Genomic DNA, 19,970 nt, shown 5'->3' on the forward strand with positions numbered 1-19,970 from the left:
TAGTGGGGTGTGGTAAGGACTAAATGAGTGTGTATCTGTGTGTGTGTGTCTGTGTGTGTGTGTGTGAGAGAGAGAGAGAGAGAGACGGACAGACAGAGAGATAGAAGCAGGGAGAGGGAGAGAATAGTACAAGTAGCAAGCACCACCTAAGGGTTGCCTGCAGTTATTAATTATAGCTCTTGGTTCCCAAAACTGTAAGGGTTTCTTACACAAATACACACAGACACATACAGACCACCCACCCCCATCACATACACGGATCTTTGTTCAAAACTGGCTTATATGTATGTTTCAAGGAGAACAAAGGTGTGTATAAAGCATGATGGGATCTCTTAATGTGGACTCAGTACAGCACATGAATTCCGAGTGTTTCTTTGGAACTCAGCACTATTCGGATTGTGGTTGAACCACCCATTCTCATTTCAAGTAGAGAGAGACATGGCACCTGAGGCAGAATATCGAGCTCTTCTTTAAGCAGAAGCAGGAGGAGCACAGTTGTTTGCTTCAGCCTACACCTTTATTGCCGCCAGTGAAGTCTGGGTCTCCTCATAGCTTTATTTAAAAGCTTTTAGCGGGCTTCCCTGGTGGCGCAGTGGTTGAGAGTCCGCCTGCCGATGCAGGGGACACGGCTGGGCCCGTGAGCCATGGCCGCTGAGCGTGCGCGTCCGGAGCCTGTGCTCCGCAACGGGAGAGGCCGCAACAGTGAGAGGCCCGCGTACCGCAAAAAAAAAAAGGTTTTAGCACATTTTGTTTTCTTTTCGGTCAAAATGATGAAAGAATTGACATCTCTTGGTTACCCTCAGTGCTCTCTTTGGTGTTTCCTTAATGTTGATGTGACAGAACTCTTTAGAAGTTACTTCTGTTATGAAAAAAACAAGTGGTTGGAAGATAGAAGAATAGATTTTTTAGAAGAAACAGGCATTTTGATAAAGTTGGAGAACCACTTAAAATCAAGTTTTGAATCAGATAGATTGACTTGGATATAATTCGACATGCTAAAATAAAGTAGGGTAACTTAACATTAGTTCTAAAATTTGCCTCACTCCAAAATATACTGTTATATATAAGTTCTTTTTATTTCAGTTAAAAAAATGTTTAGTACTTGGAAATATTCTTAATCAATAATAATTTATATGTCCTTTAAAATTTGATCAAATATATCCAGCACTCTTATTTTCTACTTTTTCTGAATAAAATCACTTGTGCCATTATGAGGTCAGTTTAATCTTTGTTATTACAAACTGATGAAAAATAAAGCTTGCCAAGAGCCTTTGAACAGAACAAATGATGCTAGTAAACAGTAATAGGAAGAAACCCATGGACAAATCACATGACATTCATCACCAAGAAAGCACAAACTACAACGAACAAATGCTTATTGTTTCTTTAGGTTTGTAAGATTTGAATGAGCTGTCAGTAATGTTGGATACCAAGTCATGGCCAGAGAATTTGGCCAATTCTTGCCAAATTGTCAGAGAATCCATACTTCATTTTCGGGTGGTTGATGGTATGTGAGAGTGGTATAGAGAAATGGGGATGACAGGTTGGGCTTGTAGGAGGGATGCTGCCAAGTGTAGATTTACTTAAGTAAAGGGTGAATGAGGTATGAAATAAATTCTTTTCCTGAGAAATGGAACTGTGTAACTGCTGACATGCTTTCTGCTATGCCTTCGATATCTCTGAAGAGACAAATCCACAAATCACTCACTGATTCCAAAAAAATCCAATGATAAAACATCAAATGAAAAAAATCTTTTCATGTTTTTGTTCGCTCTGCATTTTACATTATTTTCCTCTTCCCACTCTTCAAGCCCTCTCTCGAGTTGCCAGCTGGAATATTTTGATTGAAAGCAGGACACATAAACAATTACACTTTGTGACATTTGATATGGTGGGCCCAGAAGGCTAGAGATGGATTTAGTGAAGAATATGTGGCCAACTGAAGCCACTTGGAATGTCAGGTGGGAAAAGATCAGAAAGCTGGACTTGGCAGATTCATTTTCAGTGTGTCTGGAGTCAAAATCAGAGATAGCAATGATCAATAGTTTTTATTTAACTGCTGTGTTCTGTGTATATTTTCAAAGCATACAATTCATCTCATGATCAGTGTCCATTTAGTAGATATATCTGTTTTTTGTTCTGCCTGATTAGATCTTGGACATGAAACTTCTAATGCTAATATATCAGTACTTCAATCTAAGATTTTACCCTGATTAAGCTAGAGTGGGGATCATGAAGTGATTTCAAAGAGGTTTGAGAAAACGCAAGTTGTATGACCAAATTATTTGTGTATGCCTGTTTCTACTTGTGACTGGTCCATAGCTTTCATTAGATTCCCAAAGGGATCTACTACCCTTCTCAAGATGAGAGAGGACCACGGTAGAATCGAATGGCCCTATTTTTCCAAAATCACCTGGTGATTCTTATTTAGCAAATTCAATTCAAACTTCTCCCCCTCCCCTTCCCCTCCCCCTCCCCCACCCCCTTCACCTCCACCTCCTCCTCCTCTCCCCCCACCTCTCTCTCCCTCTTTTGATCCGTATATACTAATTTGCTATAATTGATCCCCCCTTTCTAGAAATTGTTCTGATTTTCATGATGATCATTCTCTCCTTGTCTCCTTCCTACCCTCTAGTAAGCTGGTGCTCAGTGCCTTTCACTGACTGTTTTTCCTTCACCTTCCAGCAAATTAAAATATTCCCCAACATTCTGTCCTCTCCCACTTCTGTTCTCATCTAGATGACTCCCTTGTTTCAACTTGTATTGGCTCCAATTGGACACTGTTGGCTGTGCCCACTCTTCCATATGGTAGGCATTTCTATTAACTTACAAGTATGTTTTCATTAGCGTACTAAATATACATGTTTAGAAATGCCAATTTCAATTCCTGTATATTTGTGATGTATCTGTGAAAATATATCACAAATCCATCTTCTTTCAGCCATCTCTACTACCATTACCCTCCCACCCAAATAAACACTCTGTCACTTACTTGGGCTATTGCAATTGTTTACTAACTGCTTGATTTACAACTTGCATTAAATTCCCCTTCTCTCTCTGCCTCTTTATTCTTGCATCTCATGGAAGTAGAATGTCTTCTATTCATTCATAATTCTTCTTTCATAATTAAAAGCTGACCACATTAAAATCCTGCAGTGTTTCCCCACTGCTTTCTGCTCTAGGTCAAAAATCTTCCCATACTTCTACTATTCCTCTTGAGTCCCACAGTGTCTCTTGGCTTCAGCAATTTCAGTATCTCTTGACTGATTTCTCCTCCTCCTTTGCAATATACTTACCACACTTTGAAATCATGATTCTGACTACATCACTCAGATCCCCAGAATAGTCAATGTTTCTTCACTGTCAGTAGGAAAAGTCCAGTAGTCTTACCAACCATTCAAGCTTGCAAACTTTCCTTTCCAGTTTATTTACCACTCTTTCACAAAACATATACTACTGGGTTTTTCCTACATGGATATTATATTTTTATGTTTCTGCCTTTGTTCTTCTCCATCTATGAAGAAAGCTCTTCTTCCATTTTTAAGCATCACAGTATTACCTAATCTTTAAAATAAAGGGTTAATAGTAAATAATACTGCCACCAGAAAGTCTTTCCCAGAAGCTACAAGTAATCTTTACATGCTCTGAACAAAATCTTTGGTGTATATTCTTTTGAGGTAATGTACTAGTTTTCACTGTGAATTTTAGTTATCTGTATACATGCCTAAACTATTCTGGGCAGTAAGCATCTTGAATGTGTTTTCCATTTCTAATTAATCATCCTATCCTTCACATGTATGTTTCCTTCGATAAATAAATTTCTCTACCCTGGGGGAAACAACAACATATGAATGGTGCACATGTTTATATAGTAAAATCCAAATTCCTCTGCATGGATTCAAAGTCTTTTCGATTTCCCCTTTCATTGAGATCACCCCTGCCACGGACCATTTCTCTTGCAAAAGCAGAACACCAATATTTCTCCCAACACATCACACACTCGTATCTTCCACCTCTTATGCTTTACTCTTTACTCTTCAATTATACCTCCTGCCCTCATACCTTATTGTTCTATGAACCTTAAATCTGCATTAGATGCCTCTCTTTAGTTTTTGTATAGTGTTTTGTGCATTTCAGTTATCACACTGCCTTGAGACTTACTTATTGGCCTGCCTTGCTATCAATTCTAATGCCTGAATATAGAAGTAATCTCTAAATCCTTGGTGCCAGAGTACATGGCACATAGTAGGTGCTTGCTAAAGCTGTGTTGAAAGAGTAAAAAACTACATACTTATCATTTGGAATTCTATTCATTATTCAAGATCCATCATGAAATTGTTTTTTAACTCTGCTCAAGATGTACAAATTGAAAATGTCATTGTAAATATGCAAATATTATGGAAATTCTCTTACTGATTAGGATAATTCTAAGAAATCTAATTATATTTCTGGCCTACCTATCTGTGAGAGCAATCAGTGAACTGGTTATCATATTTAGATTAAAAGCTATTAGAAAGGAATAATACCTGTAAAGAACCAAGAAGCTTAATAAATGCTAAATGCTAATGTCAAGTGACCCAATGAAATATAACACATTTTGTCTGTTGTTATAAATTACAACAATTGCAAGCAGATAATAAATAAATAACAAATAAACCAACCAACCACAGTTTTATTTGAGTCCCAGGGCTGTATTTTCAGAAGCACCTCACTGAAATGAATTGGAATTAAAATATTTAAAGTCTTAATGGAAACTTAGGGGTGCCATTTTGGATTTAGTCTATACTTGAAATTATAAGGTTTGCTAAAATCCATCTTTATCATTGTAATACCAAAAACAAGAATGAATCTCAGTATTTGTGGTTTATCATAAGAGCTCATATCCAGAATTCTTTTTTTTTCACTTTTCTTCCAGGGAGAAAACAACTGAGAAGTATATCCTTGTGTTTACAGCTTTATATTTACTTCAGGTGTCCTGTACTGGCTTTTCTCTTTCCTTTAAAAGTGTATCCTCTCAACATTGTATGTTTTTTTGCTTTGTAGAGTAAGGTTTTATATCAATGGAATGATCTGTGAGTTTTAATCAAAGAAACTGGATGGAAGACAAAATGTATCATTCCTAAACTATGAATTGCTTTCCATTGGTATAAATTTCTCATTGACATATTTGTTTTCTTTATTTTTTAAAGGAATTGCAACAATATCTAGCTAATCTGGCTGAACAATGCAGTGCTGATAATAATGGTGTAGAGCTTCCAGTTGTAATAATTCTTGATAATCTTCATCACGTGGGCTCTTTGAGTGATATCTTCAATGGTTTTCTCAACTGTAAATACAACAAATGGTATGCTTGTGAAATATTTTGAGTGATAAGATATGAAAAAATGGTGATCAAATATGCATTCTTGTGCCTTTATACCTTTTAAGACGTATAGTGGATGCTATTAATTTGAGAAGCCTTCATTACTATTATACCATATTTCCAAAGAACCTCTGTGTGTTCATTAGAACATCTATTTATTAATTCAACAATTGCATCCCAGGCACTTTTATGGCAACATTACTTACTTGATGATGTTAACTTCTACAGGTATGCTGAAAGTCTGGGAGACCATTATCAATGATGGAATGTTTGAATCAGGGAAATTAAGAACTAGAACGAAGCTATAGAGCTCTTGTTTCACTCTTATTCCATATTAAAGTTTAAATTCAGCCTTCCTATAGAATAGTTTTAAGACTTTCAGATATACCTCTCTCCACTAGTGATTCTAATTTTTAACTATTTATCTGAAAGAAAAGGTTAAAGCAGGGTATAAAAAAATCTGAAAACCCACTTAAGATTCACAATAGCCTCTAAAAAAGGACATATAAAAACAACAACATAAATGTTAGTTTTAATGGTGCAAGTAACCCAGTTATCTCTGCTAGAGATTTTTTAAATGTTAAAAACTAACCAGCATAAAATAAATATTGAAACAAGAATACAAATTCTTTCATGTTACTAAGAACCTTTGAAATAATTATGAAACAAAAGAAGAAATTAATGAATTAGATTGTAAGCACAAGAATCATAAGATGTTGGAGTAGAATGAGATCACTGTGATTATTCTGTCTAATCTTTTCATTTCATAGATGAGAAAACGTGGGATTAGAGAGGAAAAATGATTTGCTTAGGATGCCAGATCTGAAATTAGAACCCCAAATCTTAATTTCCAGTTCAGTGATCTTTGTCATTTTCCAACCAAACACTACAAAATTACCCTTTTACAGCCTAATGTTAAAATGGGGAAAAATCCATATTTGTCTAAATTGTTTTCTGAGACCATTTTAATGTATTAATCTCTTTTACCTTTAGTACATATAAATTTTCTTTTTTTTCCCTAGTCCATATATTATTGGAACAATGAATCAGGGAGTTTCTTCGTCACCAAATCTAGAGCTGCATCACAATTTCAGGTGAAGATAAATTGAATTTTTTTCATATTGTCTCTTTTCTGTTTGCTTTTGGTTATTGTTTTTTCCATTTGTACATTGACAAATCCTGCCAGTGGTGACCTGGGGTGTGAAAATAATTCTCACTTCTTCGGACACTCTTTCTCAAGCAGACTTTTTGTGATCCTCAACCTGTAAACAGAAGTGTTTCTTTCAAAAAGAAGAAAAAAGAAATGTTTTTTCTGCTCACTATGTCACTGGCTAAAGTAGAGCACTTTTTTCCTAAGTGTAAGAAATGTGAAGACAGTTCCTATTTCAGGATTTGTGATTCTCCTACAGAAGAGTGCTCAGCCTGTACAAGCCCACTCACTGCTGTGACGCACATGAGCTTCTCTTTAGCTCAAAATGAAAAGTTAGTTAGAGCACAGCTCTAATGCTAATAGACCTTCTCATCCCTTTGATCATTAACATATGGCCACCAATTAAATTAGGAACATTATTACTTTATATTGGAAAGAGAATCACTGTGGACTTAAAGTTTAATTTATATAAAAGTTGTTTAATTTATATAAAGATTTCTGAGTTTTCAGGTTTTTTTCTCTCTTTTTGTAGGTGGGTACTATGTGCAAACCACACAGAACCAGTAAAAGGCTTTTTAGGCAGATATCTTCGAAGGAAACTGATAGAGATGGAAATTGAAAGGAACATACGCAATAATGACCTAGTCAAAATTATAGATTGGATTCCTAAGACATGGCATCATCTCAACAGTTTTTTGGAAACACACAGTTCTTCTGATGTTACCATTGGTGAGTTCCAAAATTGCAATATGCCATTTTCCAGGAGCTACGAGTACGTGGTAAAGATGGCCAGATTGGAGGGCAGAAAATAACAAGTGAAGCTAACATTTTTCAAGCTTCCAAAGATTTAAGTTTTCATTTTTTTTTTCCTTCTGAAAGTTTGCCTTCTTCCAAGCTTTGTATAAATATTTCTAATTAGATTCATTTTGTCTATTATGGTTTACTAAGATTTTACTGACATCAAATAAGTTTAATATAGACAAATATCTAAAAATCAGATAACCCTTTGAAATAAATTGTATCTGTTTAGAGTACCATTTTTATGCTAAAAACAAATATTAATTTATGGCTCATATCAAATATAATTGTGAGAGAAGATTTTAGTTAGAGGTAATTTAAGTGTTTTACATTTTTCGTGAAGACAAAATTGTTTGAATTATTTTCTTGAGTTGGCATAAAGGTGTTTGTTTGTGTATTCCTTCTTAAATTGCACGAAAAAAATGTCCCTTTCCCATTGCAGTTGGATCATAAAGACATACTCACTAAACACAGTGTAAATTAGAAAGAACAATTCTATATTTGTGATCCAAAGACCAAGGCAGAGACCCACTTCTGCAAATAATGACATATTTTGTATTTGACAATTCATTCCAGCATAGTTTTGTCATTTGTAAAATGGGGCAGATTGACTGGATTATGACCTTTAAGGTTTATCCTAATGATAAAATGTTATATTTTAGATTAAGGTTTTAGTGTAAAAAGAAAGGACGGTCCTGGAGATTGGGTCTTCAGTTAAACACACTTTAATAATAATCAAAGTGGCCAAGATTATAATTTTCTAAGAATCCTATAAGAAACATTCCCCCCAAATGGTATCTAAATATGGGTTTAGATTGCTACATATAATGGTTCTTAAAAATGTTTTGTTATTTGTTTCTTCTCAGGTCCTCGACTTTTCCTTCCTTGCCCCATGGATGTAGAAGGTTCTAGAGTATGGTTCATGGATCTCTGGAACTATTCTTTGGTACCTTATATTCTGGAGGCAGTGAGAGAAGGTCTGCAGGTATAGTACTCAATTTTCTTTACTGTTTTAAAAAACTAAGTGAAAAAACTCATCCTTTAAAAGCAAAAATAATTCATTTCTCTGAGTATTTGTGCAGAAAAATAACGGCATGAACTATATAAATATAGTGGTAAAGTTTGAAAGAACAAATAGTATACACTACTTTTTTTCTGTTCTGAGAATAAATATGTAGGAGAAAGAGAAAGCACAGTTATTCTAACAAGTACACATTGAAAGCCAAATTTATTGCCATAGGTGTTTACAGACCTATTTTTTTAAATTTTATTTATTTATTTATTGGCTGCACTGGGTCTTAGTTGCAGCACCCGGGATTTTCGTTGCGGCACGTGGGCTCTTTGTTGCAGTGCGCAGGCTTCTCTCTAGTTGTGGCCTGCAGGGTCATTAGTTGCGGCGCGAGGACTCTCTAGTTGTGGCACATGGGCTTAGTTGCCCTGCAGCATGTGAGACCTTAGTTCCCTGACCAGGGATCAAACCAGCATCCCCTGCATTGTAAGATGGATTCTCAACCACTGGACCACCAGGGAAGTCCCCAGACCTGTTCTTATTAGATAGCTAGATAATTACACAGTTCTACATCTTATAAGAAAGGCAAGTTTATATGGACCTTGATCATTTATTCTCTTCTTATCTAATCTGCAACAAGTAGTTTTTGCTTATAGTTTCCTTGCTTTAGGATATTTCTTTGTTTGAAGCCCTTTAACGTCACTTGTAAGATCCTTTACTATTTATGAGAGTGCTCTAAATCTAAGGCATTTGACTTTTTAAAATCTATGGCAGGTGGGTTTAGGAGCGCCCCTGCTGTCCCTGTCATCTGCCTTGCATCTGAGGCCCTGCAACCACCCCTTCTATTTACTCTTCACTAAGAAGTCAACATATATCACTAATAAGAAAACCCTTTTTCTTCAATGAAATGTATCATCCCTTTTTCATCAGTCTTGACTTTTTCCTTATATTGAAGTTGAAATTTCATGAAATTGTAGAATTATAAAACTTACGTGTGAATATTTTAAGATAGATATTACATAATTACCAAACTTGTGGCAGAAAAATCCAGTCATCTTTACAATAACTTAGCTAAGGATTAGGCAGTATTTTGCTTAGGCATCTCTATTTCTGGTTATCACAACTGCTGCTAGAATTAAGATATACTTCATGCTTTTCACATTTTGTCATCTGCAATACTGTGTTAAGTCTTTATTTTACTGTCTAAAAAAACTGGTTTTCTATTTTACTTCATTTTGCTTCCTTTTACCATCATGCTTTCCTCACCTAGTAGAAGGGCATGGATGGTAGTGATTTAAAACTATCATATTATCAGGATGTTCTGAACATTCAGAGGTAATGATCCTAGAGAATGCTATCAATTGTTTCTAATCCAGATTTAAATAACTCAATTTCATATTTTTGAGGGTATAAGCCAAGCTAGCCCCAGAAAGTGTCTCCAACAAAATTAAAGACTGTACCAAAGGTTTTTATTTTTCAAGTATAAAGTAGCACATGAGAGGATTCCTCTAAAACTATTATGCTATCTCAGATGTGAGTTGGGTCTCTTGATTTCAACCATTTTTACCAAAAAAAAAAAAAATATATATATATATATTTTTAATGAAAATGTATTTAAAATATTCACAGTCATAATTTTAAAATAAATATTTAAATGAATTATATGTTCTCTAGATACTATTTCAGTATTAATAAACTATGATCCAAATCTTTATGTATGAAATTCTCATTTCGTATTCATTTGCTCATATCTAGAAAGAATTAGAAGCGTTTTAAAAACTCAAAAACCATAATACCTAAAAATCCTTAGATCTCATTTTTTTAAGTACATAGTGTTTTTAATATTTAAATCAATATTATTTATAAAACACTATCCTGAGAATTATCATACTATAAAGCTTCCATTTAAACAAAGGCATAATCACTAAGGTAATACCAGTTTCCCAAACTGAGAGATACTTCAAAAAATATTTTTGAGGAGGGATTAAAAGATCTCAAGTTTTTTGCTGTGGTTCTGGATGTTTAGTAGTAGGTTAGTGTGAAAGCTGGTTCAACCATGATGTAGGGAGTAGCTGGGTGTTGATGGGGGTTGGTGGCAGGAGGCAGGAGGAATTCAGCACTTGGAGAGAAAAAGGAAAACCCTTTGGTGAGTAGAGGGTTCTCATTGCTACTGAAGGATATGCTGGACCAGAAGTCTGTTGGCAGATGATGTTCTTGGGATGGTCCATGTGTGACTTCTGGAGGAACAGGAAAAAAAAGGAATCACACATGTCATGAACCATTTCCTTGGATCTCCTGGCAACAAAGAACCATGAATTGGAACAAGAGGTGGAAAAACAAAGCATGGGTGCAAAGATTCCCGTATGGGGAATACTCTTTACCAGATGTTCTAGTTGAAAGAAACTCTGGTGATGCACTGGATTCCAATTTTTATTCTGATGATTCTATCTTTCTTGAAACGTCAACAATCAGATGATCTCCTTCTGAATGTTTAAATTTCATTTCTTTCAATTCTTCTTCTATAGCATCTATTTTACTCTGAAATATAGAATTGAGCCTGTTTAGCTTTTTATTGGTCACCCCCAATTTTGCTGTCATTGATGATTCTTTAAAAGGCTGGCATCTATTGATTCTACTAGACTTGCATATTTTTTTGTAATATTTCCTTTCCAAGAATTATATGCTTTCCTTCAATTAGTTTCAGTTGTATAGCAAGCTATGTTTTACATCCTCTATAAAGTAGATTTTTAACTGAGAGAAATTTTCTGCTCTAAGAGAACTATTTTTTTAAAAAAAGAAAACTAACCATTGCCACCCCTACCATCATCCCCTAAAGAAATGCACAGCTATCAAGACCTGAACTTTTTTTTTTCTTAAGGCAAGCTGCCATAATTTCATACAACTTCTCCAGGAGAAACTCAAAAGACAGTTCCAAGGCAGCCATGGGCTTTCATGGCCTCGGTGTCCACCATTTTGCTTTTATCTCACTGAACCACAAGAAGCCACATAGAACACTTCACACTGTGTTCTATGCCATCCAGGACCAAGATGTGTGTACACCTAGTAACCAGGATTTCCCTCAGTGGAGTAGGAGAGTCCATTAAAGAACTAGCGTACCCATGTTACTGTCCTCTTCTCTTAATTTTAACTTTTCTTTCTGTGCCCCTGTGGCTTATAATTTTTTTTTTTTTTTACCAAGTCCCATCAACCTCTTTCTCCTCAGTGTGCCCTTCCCGGTTTGGTTTTGGCTTTGCTTTCAGCTTAAAAATTCTTTAACATCACTTGGATTCATCTGCCCTCTACTCCACTGCCAGTACTTTAACCAGACTTTATAATCTCCTTCTATTAACTCTCTCTCTCCATATGAGTTCTGACAAATCTTTCATTTCCCATGATTTTCCTCTTTTACTAGTGGCCTTATAAAAAAATATCTAAAAAGAGTTTGAATAGGAAGCAGTGAGATTATAGAGGAAGTTAATCTGAGGGAAATGGTTGTCGGAGAAGGCATTCTTATTTACAAGGAAAAGTTCAGTAGAATGAAGTAGACAGAGAAGTCTCTTTTATTCATCATCTTTCCAAAGTACACTTTAGTAAGGAAAGCTATTTAGTGTCTAGCTTTTTAATTTCTCCATTACTGGAACTTTCCTTTCTCAATGATGAGCTTTCTTTTAGTTTGTAAAATTACTAACAAAGATAAATGTGGGCGGCCATTTCTTCATGTATTTAAAATAAAGCTCCCTCACGCTCTCCTCCAAATGTTGGCAGTCTATCCCCAATGTTCAGCTTTATTTTGTCTCCAGCCTTATTTTGTGTAGCCTTCAAGTTTTAAGTGAACTATATAGAGAGATACATGTTTAAAATCTGGAAACTTGTGTATGGACACTTCATTCCCCTGAGTCCCATAGGAACTCAGTGTGCAAAAGAATCAATCAATTAGTAGTCACCTTTTGTATTGAATAGAAATGCATTTTATATGTGCTAAATGTGTGATCACTTTTTAGATGTATGGGAAACGAGCACCTTGGGAAGATCCCTCAAAGTGGGTGCTTGATACATACCCATGGAGCTCAGCATCTTTGCCTCAGGAGGGCCCAGCATTACTTCAGTTGAGACCAGAAGATGTTGGGTATGAGGGCTGCATATCCACAAAGGAAGCTACAACCTCAAAGCACATTCCACAAACTGACACAGAGGGGGATCCCCTGGTAAGAAGCTGATGTTTGATTCTTTCTATATAATCTTGACTATAGCGTGCAGTCATTAGTATTTATGCATCAGAGACATTAGTTATCCTAGGTAATGTTTGAAACTGTCCTGATATTGGTACTCAGTTTTAAAATTTTTACCTTTGGCCTACTTTCATTGGGTGAAACTCTTAAAATGAAAGACCAAACTCATATGCTTAAAAATAATCAAAAAAAAAAACCCACTGAAATGAGGCTGAACTCTGTGGCCATAATTTTTATTTTATTATGCAGAAAATTGTGTAAGTAAATCAATAAATTTTAAACATTCAGTACTGAATTCATTAGGTATGTAAGAGAAAACTGAATTTTGTTCTAAAATGAAAGAAACCAAAAGAATATAATCTAATGTGTGCTTGAAGAACTGAAGAATGTTTTACACGTATCTGACTAAATTTAGAATTAGTCCTCTGTTGGCAACAGTAGAGAAGAATAAACTGACTTGAAATCAAAGGGACGTTATTCTCTGCCTTGCTCAGTTTGCAATCATGGAAGGCTTAATATAAGTCAATAAAACTCCAAAGTATGAATACTCTGAAAATATTAAGTACATGATGTTCTTAGTAAAGTGACTTTATTTTTGTATGTATTTTTTATTTTTAGGGATGACTTTCCGTAGATTGGTATCAAACGTAATGTGTTTGTTAGCTTACCATTCTCTGACTAAAGGGATCACTGGGAAACCAATACAGAAAGAAGACATGCTGAGATAAAGGTCATTATATGACTTAAACAGAAAAGGAAATGATTAAAATCATAATCTATAACTGTACCTAAAGTCAGAAAATGACTTGCTATCTTGTGGAATACCTTATACCAACAACCCTGTCATGTATATGTCGTCATCATTTCAGCTGATCATTCTGAACATTTTGGGGTTTATATGTGAACCATCTGATAAAGTTTCATGATTTTATTCCCAACAAAATGCACACACACACAGAAGATTTTGCATACTATTTCAAAAAGTTCCATAAAGTCACAGAGATATAAACATTGACCTACTTAGAGCCCAGGGATCTCTTATTTAGGACTTTTGATCTAGGCTATAAACTTCTTAAGGGCCTGGAGTTGTATTTTTATAATAAGTATCTGACCCTTTAGCTCATACGTAGCTAGAAATCAACAGTGGTGGTGGAATTGGTTTGAATTCTGTATAATTGTGAGCAGACACTAAGAAATTCCTGATAGCATGATTAAAATGTAATAGAGTAAAATTGAGCCTTAGAGTACAAATATGGGTTATTTCCTCTGAATTTTCTATAAATTCCAGTTCTCCTTTTGCAGATTTTAATACAGTTCCTGATAAAGGTGAGGTGTTTATAAGGTTTGTTTTCAGGGTTACTCTACAGAGTATGGGACATTTAAGGGATGTCCTAAATTTTCCCAATTCCCGTAGTCCTGGTCAGCTAAACCCATTAATCAGTCCTTTCCCTGGCTCAGAATGCTCTTGTCTTCTAGTATGGAAAAGAGATCAGGGTCTCCACATTCTGAATGAGAATTTGGGTAAAAACAATCTCTGATTCCTAACCTGCTGCTCACCTAAACATCTTAAGGAACAAGGGGTTATGATATCTGACATGTTAAATAACAAAAACCTTATCATCTAAAAATCTTTGAATTAGGCACATTCTGATGAAGTATCTCTCTGCATTTATTGCTCTATATTTTTATAATTATTGACATAAGGTAAAAACATTTTTGCAGTCCAATCTAAATCAGAAAAAGATCTACTATTTAATGTCAGTAATATATATATATATATTTTGTTGTTGTTGTTGTTGTTGTTGCGGTACGCGGGCCTCTCACTGCTGTGGCCTCTCCCGTTGCGGAGCACAGGCTCCAGACGCGCAGGCTCAGCGGCCATGGCTCACGGGCCCAGCCGCTCCGCGGCATGTGGGATCCTCCCGGACCGGGGCACGGACCCGTGTCCCCTGCATCGGCAGGTGGACTCCCAACCACTGCGCCACCAGGGAAGCCCCAGTAATATATTTTTGAATCTGAACAGGGATGCAAATGTTTGGCAAATCTCACAGTGTTTAAAAATATAATGTGTATTCATCATCAACAAACTCATTAATTTCATTTATTCAGTAAATATTCGTAAATAAAAAGTATGTACTCAAGGGTAAGACCTGGTGATCAGAAAATAAGTTAGATCTCATTCCTGATCTTAAGAAGCTCACAGTCCAGCTGTGGAGAGAGATATGTATATATATATATATATAAATTATAGTAAAATAATGATAGAAGTGTATCCTAGATAGATAGATCCTAGATAGAGTTGTGAGTCTGTTGAGGAAGTGATTAGAAGAAAGCTCCAGAGGAGGAAAGACTTGAGCTAGGTCTGGAAGGATGAATAGAAACTCATCCTGGGGTTGGGTGGAGAAGATCCAAAATTAAGAAAATAGCACGTGAAACGTGATGGAACAGTACAGTAAAAATAATGAGTTTAGGGAGCTGTGTACAAATTGTTGGGATTCGAACAAAAAGGACAGGGAGAATTACAGCTACAGAAGTCTGCAATTGTAAAATCATGTGAAGCCTTGTTTATCTTGTAGGAAGTTAACATTTTATCACACAGACAGTGGGGAGCCACCAAAGGTTTTTGAGCCAAGGGACTTATCTCATTAGATTTGCAGTTTATAAAGATCACCTTGATAATAGAATAGAGGGCAGATTAAAGGAGAGAGAATGGAGGCTGGGAGACTAGCAGATGTGTAAATACCAGGGATGATACGGACCTGACGGAGGTGTGACACATGTAAGACATTATATTTCTGACCCTGGGTATGGGAAAGAAGGAGGGGGGAAGAGAGGAAGGAAGTACTTTTGTAGAGAATAATGATCTATCCTAGTGACTACTGAATAGTATGGAACCCTACCTCCCTCTTGTAATCTCCTTTGTCTTGAATGTACAAAGCAACCCTATGAGAAGGCAGAGTAAAGCCTTCATATGTATTTATTATGAATCTGAGGTTCTGAACTTATTCTAATAGAACATATTTATTATATGGCACCATTTTCAAAAGTTAAGACTTTCATAATACTGTTATTACACGGTAAAACTTTTACAGTCAGCATTCAAGTGATTTCAAACATTTGTGACTGAGATAGAAGCACAACCCTTGAAACCATTTCTGCTCTTGGAAGGTGCTCAAAGCACAGTTCTCTTTTACAAATCATCTTCACCCGGATGCTTGAATATACAGCCGGCTACTAATAAGGGAGGGATTGACAAAAGAAAGGAAAAAGAGAATATGAATGTGAATGAAGGTAGGGGTGTGTGTCTGTGTGTGTGTGTGTGTGTGTGTGTGTGTGTGTGTGTGTGTGTGTGTCTGTGCGCTCACACGCACAAGAGAGACAGAGAAACAAAGCGAGGAGAGAGAGGGCAAGAGAGAAACAGTGCATTGATGGAGACATTTAGCCTTTTGACTCACTGGGTATAAGAGGTTATCACCAACTACTTTAATTTCATATCTTTATGTAGCTAGTTTAATAAATTCAGGGAATTAGACAAAAAATTATATTGAAAAATATTGTCCTGAAGAATGTTCAAATGACTTTAAAATATGCTATAACTGTAGCTTCTTCATCAGAAAGGCATCCTTGCTGGAATTGGTAATTACCAGTTTGCCATTTTATTTCACAGGTCTTTTTTGAACGCACATTTTACGCTGAGCACACAAGCGTGCAGAGCCTAACATATGACTAAGGAATCCTTTTTAGATTTCTCCTTTCTTTGGGATCAGATTCCCTATATTTCTAAGTTGGGAAAAAAAAATTTTGATTACATTATGAAATAGCAAAGTTAGCGCGCATTAAACAATACAAAGATTATTACAATTTACAGAAACGCTTGATAAGAAAACAACCCTCCTGAAGACATGTGCCGTTTTTTCTGTGCTTTCTAAAACTGTTGAACCATTTATTCATGATTCACTTTTAAACAGCTTTTCTTTTTCCATCCCCACCAGTGGATCTGCAGATCTATCAAAATCCAAGCAAGGTGGCTGCCTTTTATTTTCTAATACATGGAAATGCTAGCTGTCTTTCTCCCCAGCTGCTTTCATGCCTACGTCCCTTTTATGAGAAAAAACATTGCCATTGTCCTATAAGGTTGGGAGTCTTGAGACAGCCGCTCTTGTTCCAGAAGGTGGTTTTAGTTTTCAGTGAGATATCCATCCTATTTTAGCCAGACATTCAACAACCACAGAAACTTGACAGTGATTCTTCCCTTCTCCCTCTTCCAACGTTCATGGTCGGCTTCATTTGGTCACCTCTCGAGGTCAGCTCCTAAGCAGCAGATGGGGGGGGCTCCATTCCACTCCATCCCCACCTCCTCTCCAGGGACCGTGTCCAGGAGCCCGTGTGTGCATCTGCCTGTAGGAACATTCAGGACTTCCAGTTGTCATTCAGTACTTTCTGCTTCTCGCAGCCAAAGAGCTGAGCATCTTGCTGTACTCTCCAGCCACGAGCCCAGATGTCCAGCTGTGATACAGTTTCCTTTCCACTCTCCCTGCTGGAGCTGTATTCATTACAACCGCAAATAGAAGACTTATCCGGAGGCCCTATTTTGTCCTTACGGTTTGCTGTTAATAGTCATGTTTGGGAGAAACAGTGTAGAAGCCAGGGACAACTAGTAAAAATCTAAAATTTTTTTTCCATTTCCCTTGGAGGGGATGAGATGGGTCGTCTGTGTGGCTCGGGGCCGTGTGTTTTCTGGGACTGGCTTCCTCGATGCATCATTGCCTCCATCGATGTCTCTTTTTCTTTCTTCAGATGAATATGCTAATGAAACTCCAAGAAGCAGCCAATTACTCGGGCACACAAAGCTGCGACAGTGATAGCACCAGCCACCATGAAGACGTTTTGGATTCGTCTCTTGAATCTACCCTCTAGAGGGTGAAAAGAGTTAGGGGAAAAGACTATGCTTTAGAAAAAAAAAAAGTTAAAAAGTAAAGTATTTTCACTAAACCACTGCCAATATGAAAGCACCCTGTCCAGGGCCCTGATCCAGGGCTGTGGTCTCCAAGGAGGCAGTAGAACTAAGTTTGAACCGCCAAGATGCTAAATTGACATGGAAGTGTAACTTGCTTTCCTTTCTAGGCATTTTTATATCCGTGGAGTGATGCAAGGCTCCATTACTCAACTGGAAAGGACCCTAATGACAGGGCAACTGAATAGATTGCACATGGGATAGCCAAACTGGACTTTCTGTTTTTCCTCTTTAAAAGTTTACAATGCAGACCTTTTTTTGTTGTTGTTCCTTCCTTTGGTTTCCTCTGAGGGGCTGTTCTCCCCAAGCAGGGTCCATTCTTCTGATCCGTCCAAGCTCCTTTGTGCCACGTGGTGCTGGTCACGGAGCCCCGGTAGTGTTTGTGTTGTGCGCTCACCCCATTCCTAAATGAAGAGGCCAGGCCTCCGCAAGCACAAATGGAATTGTGCAACCCCCAGGGAAACACTGCAGTGACAAGCTGGAGAAGTGCCAGTGTCATTCAACTGCCATGATCACAGGATGTGCTCCACCCACTTTTTAGTGTCCGAGTCACGGGTTTGATAAGGTTGTTTTTACCACCGTGGTCTTTTTAAACCACCTGCCCACTCCCTTAAAAAGAGTTTTATACCAATTATTAGTCAACACTGATAAAAGGCTTTTTTAGGGCTTTATTTGTTTGAGCCTTGTCAGTGAAAAGAAGCAACATTTCCTATGGTGCTGTCTCACTGCCTTAAAACCAGTTTCTACAACAGTTTAACAGTTGGTTTAAATCCTAAACCATCGGTAATTTCCACTGTCTTTTCATTTACAACACCCGTTAACGCAGTAGCCTCATCTCTCTCTATTTTTGTGTTTGTTTTTGAAGAAATGGATAGGAGAAAGATCAGTATTTTTACCTTGTGAATAGATTGCTTTGCCTATCCTCCAAAATACTCAAGTAAACCCAGAAACCCTCCTCGACTGTCACTTAAAAGCGAAGCCATGTGGCTACATTTCATCCCACTCTAGGGGAAAGAGTTTGAGAAGGCGGGAGATTGTGATTTCTTATCCAGCAGAGCTGGAAGCACTAGATGCAGCATGAGTACAACCATTTCGCTTTTCTCCCCTAGTCTTTCTTTCTTTTTTTTTTTTTTTTATTATTATGAGTTTTGAGCATGTTGTTTTGATGGATATTGTTGTACATGAGAAATTCAGCATTCGAGAACACTGATGCAGTGAAGTCACTGTGGATGAGGAAGCGTTTATACTGTAAAAGGACGTTAGATTTGCACAGTCTACTGGGTAGGTATTGTAAATAATCATTCTTAAAAACTTGCACAAATCGAAACAAACACACACACAAAATTGTATTTTATCCTGTGGGTGTTAAGAGATGTTTCACTTGCTGAGATTTCCTGTACGTTGCAAATACAGACTGCAAACCCTCAACACTGTTATTATCTGGTGTGTTTGTCCTGTATTTACAGTTGTGATGACCACGCAGGAGCTAGCAGTGCTAGAGTGAGCATGCTTCAAAACTGTCCATGAAGCCAATCCATTTTCGGAAAAGTCAAAATGTCTGAAAGTGCATCTGTCGTGGCAGGCTTTCAAGAGAGTGCATGAAAACTGATGGGAGTGATTGGAGAAGTTCCCACCACACACAGGGGACAGGTTTGAAATTTATCAACCCAAGGGCTAGGCCATGGTGTAGACTTGTCCCGTGCATATGAAAACGTGCCACTTTCAGGACGTGCAATTGGTGCTACTCTCTGTGACCACCCACAGGTCAGTTGCTGTAGAACAGTAACAACACGAGACATCTGTGCAGTTGTCAGAATGTCACTCAGTCCATAGGTCCTCCACGGTGCTATTGCCCTAAGGGAAATCGGAACTGAATTTATGCACATAGCATGGTCACCCTGACTTTGAAGCCTCAAACGTGGATCACATCTGTGGTGAAGCATCAATATATGTAGCTGGATGAGTGACTAGTGGCCCTTGTATAATATGTGATCTGAGAAAATTGCTAATCTTTCCCTGCCGTTTTGAGAAACACAGTCCAAACATGGTCATAAACAAATTCCTGCAATACATCCCAGTAGGTCCGCCTAGTTTACAACTTAAACTAGTTTGTGAAACATTTGTCTGTATACATTTTATATTTTGTACATTTTTGATGTAACATATCATGTAAATAGAAACAGTGAAATAAATCATCTGAAAAGTTTTGTAGTCTTTGTAAAGCCCCGACAACAAGTACTTGGTGTCAGTGGACATAACTGGGTGATGTATTTTCTATTGGTTGATTGTTCCTCTAGCTTGTAAACCAGCTTGCATATATTTTTTTGCAAATGTGCACCCTGTATCTGTCTAAATTATTACTTTGCCATTAAAGTGGAATTATTTATTGACAACAAGGTGTGGCATCT

The 19,970-nt window shown here is 37.0% G+C and overlaps 1 protein-coding gene across 4 annotated transcripts in view; it reads left to right on the forward strand.

Moving 5' to 3' along the window:
- NAV3 (neuron navigator 3) overlaps window positions 1–19,754 on the forward strand; it is an 832,636-nt gene extending 812,882 nt beyond the window's left edge. For all 4 annotated transcript variants that reach the window (XM_067009787.1, XM_067009786.1, XM_067009785.1 and 1 more), the window contains 6 exons: window positions 5,190–5,344; window positions 6,385–6,456; window positions 7,045–7,241; window positions 8,177–8,295; window positions 12,321–12,524; window positions 17,346–19,754. In XM_067009787.1, coding sequence (XP_066865888.1) covers window positions 5,190–5,344; window positions 6,385–6,456; window positions 7,045–7,241; window positions 8,177–8,295; window positions 12,321–12,524; window positions 17,346–17,465 — 867 coding nt within the window. In that variant the 3' untranslated portion in view covers window positions 17,466–19,754. The remainder of the gene's footprint in view (window positions 1–5,189; window positions 5,345–6,384; window positions 6,457–7,044; window positions 7,242–8,176; window positions 8,296–12,320; window positions 12,525–17,345) is intronic.
- Window positions 19,755–19,970: the final 216 nt, after the last annotated feature.

The sequence above is a fragment of the Kogia breviceps genome, chromosome 12 (genome assembly GCF_026419965.1).
Source record: "Kogia breviceps isolate mKogBre1 chromosome 12, mKogBre1 haplotype 1, whole genome shotgun sequence".
NCBI classification, from domain to species: Eukaryota; Metazoa; Chordata; class Mammalia; order Artiodactyla; family Physeteridae; genus Kogia; species Kogia breviceps.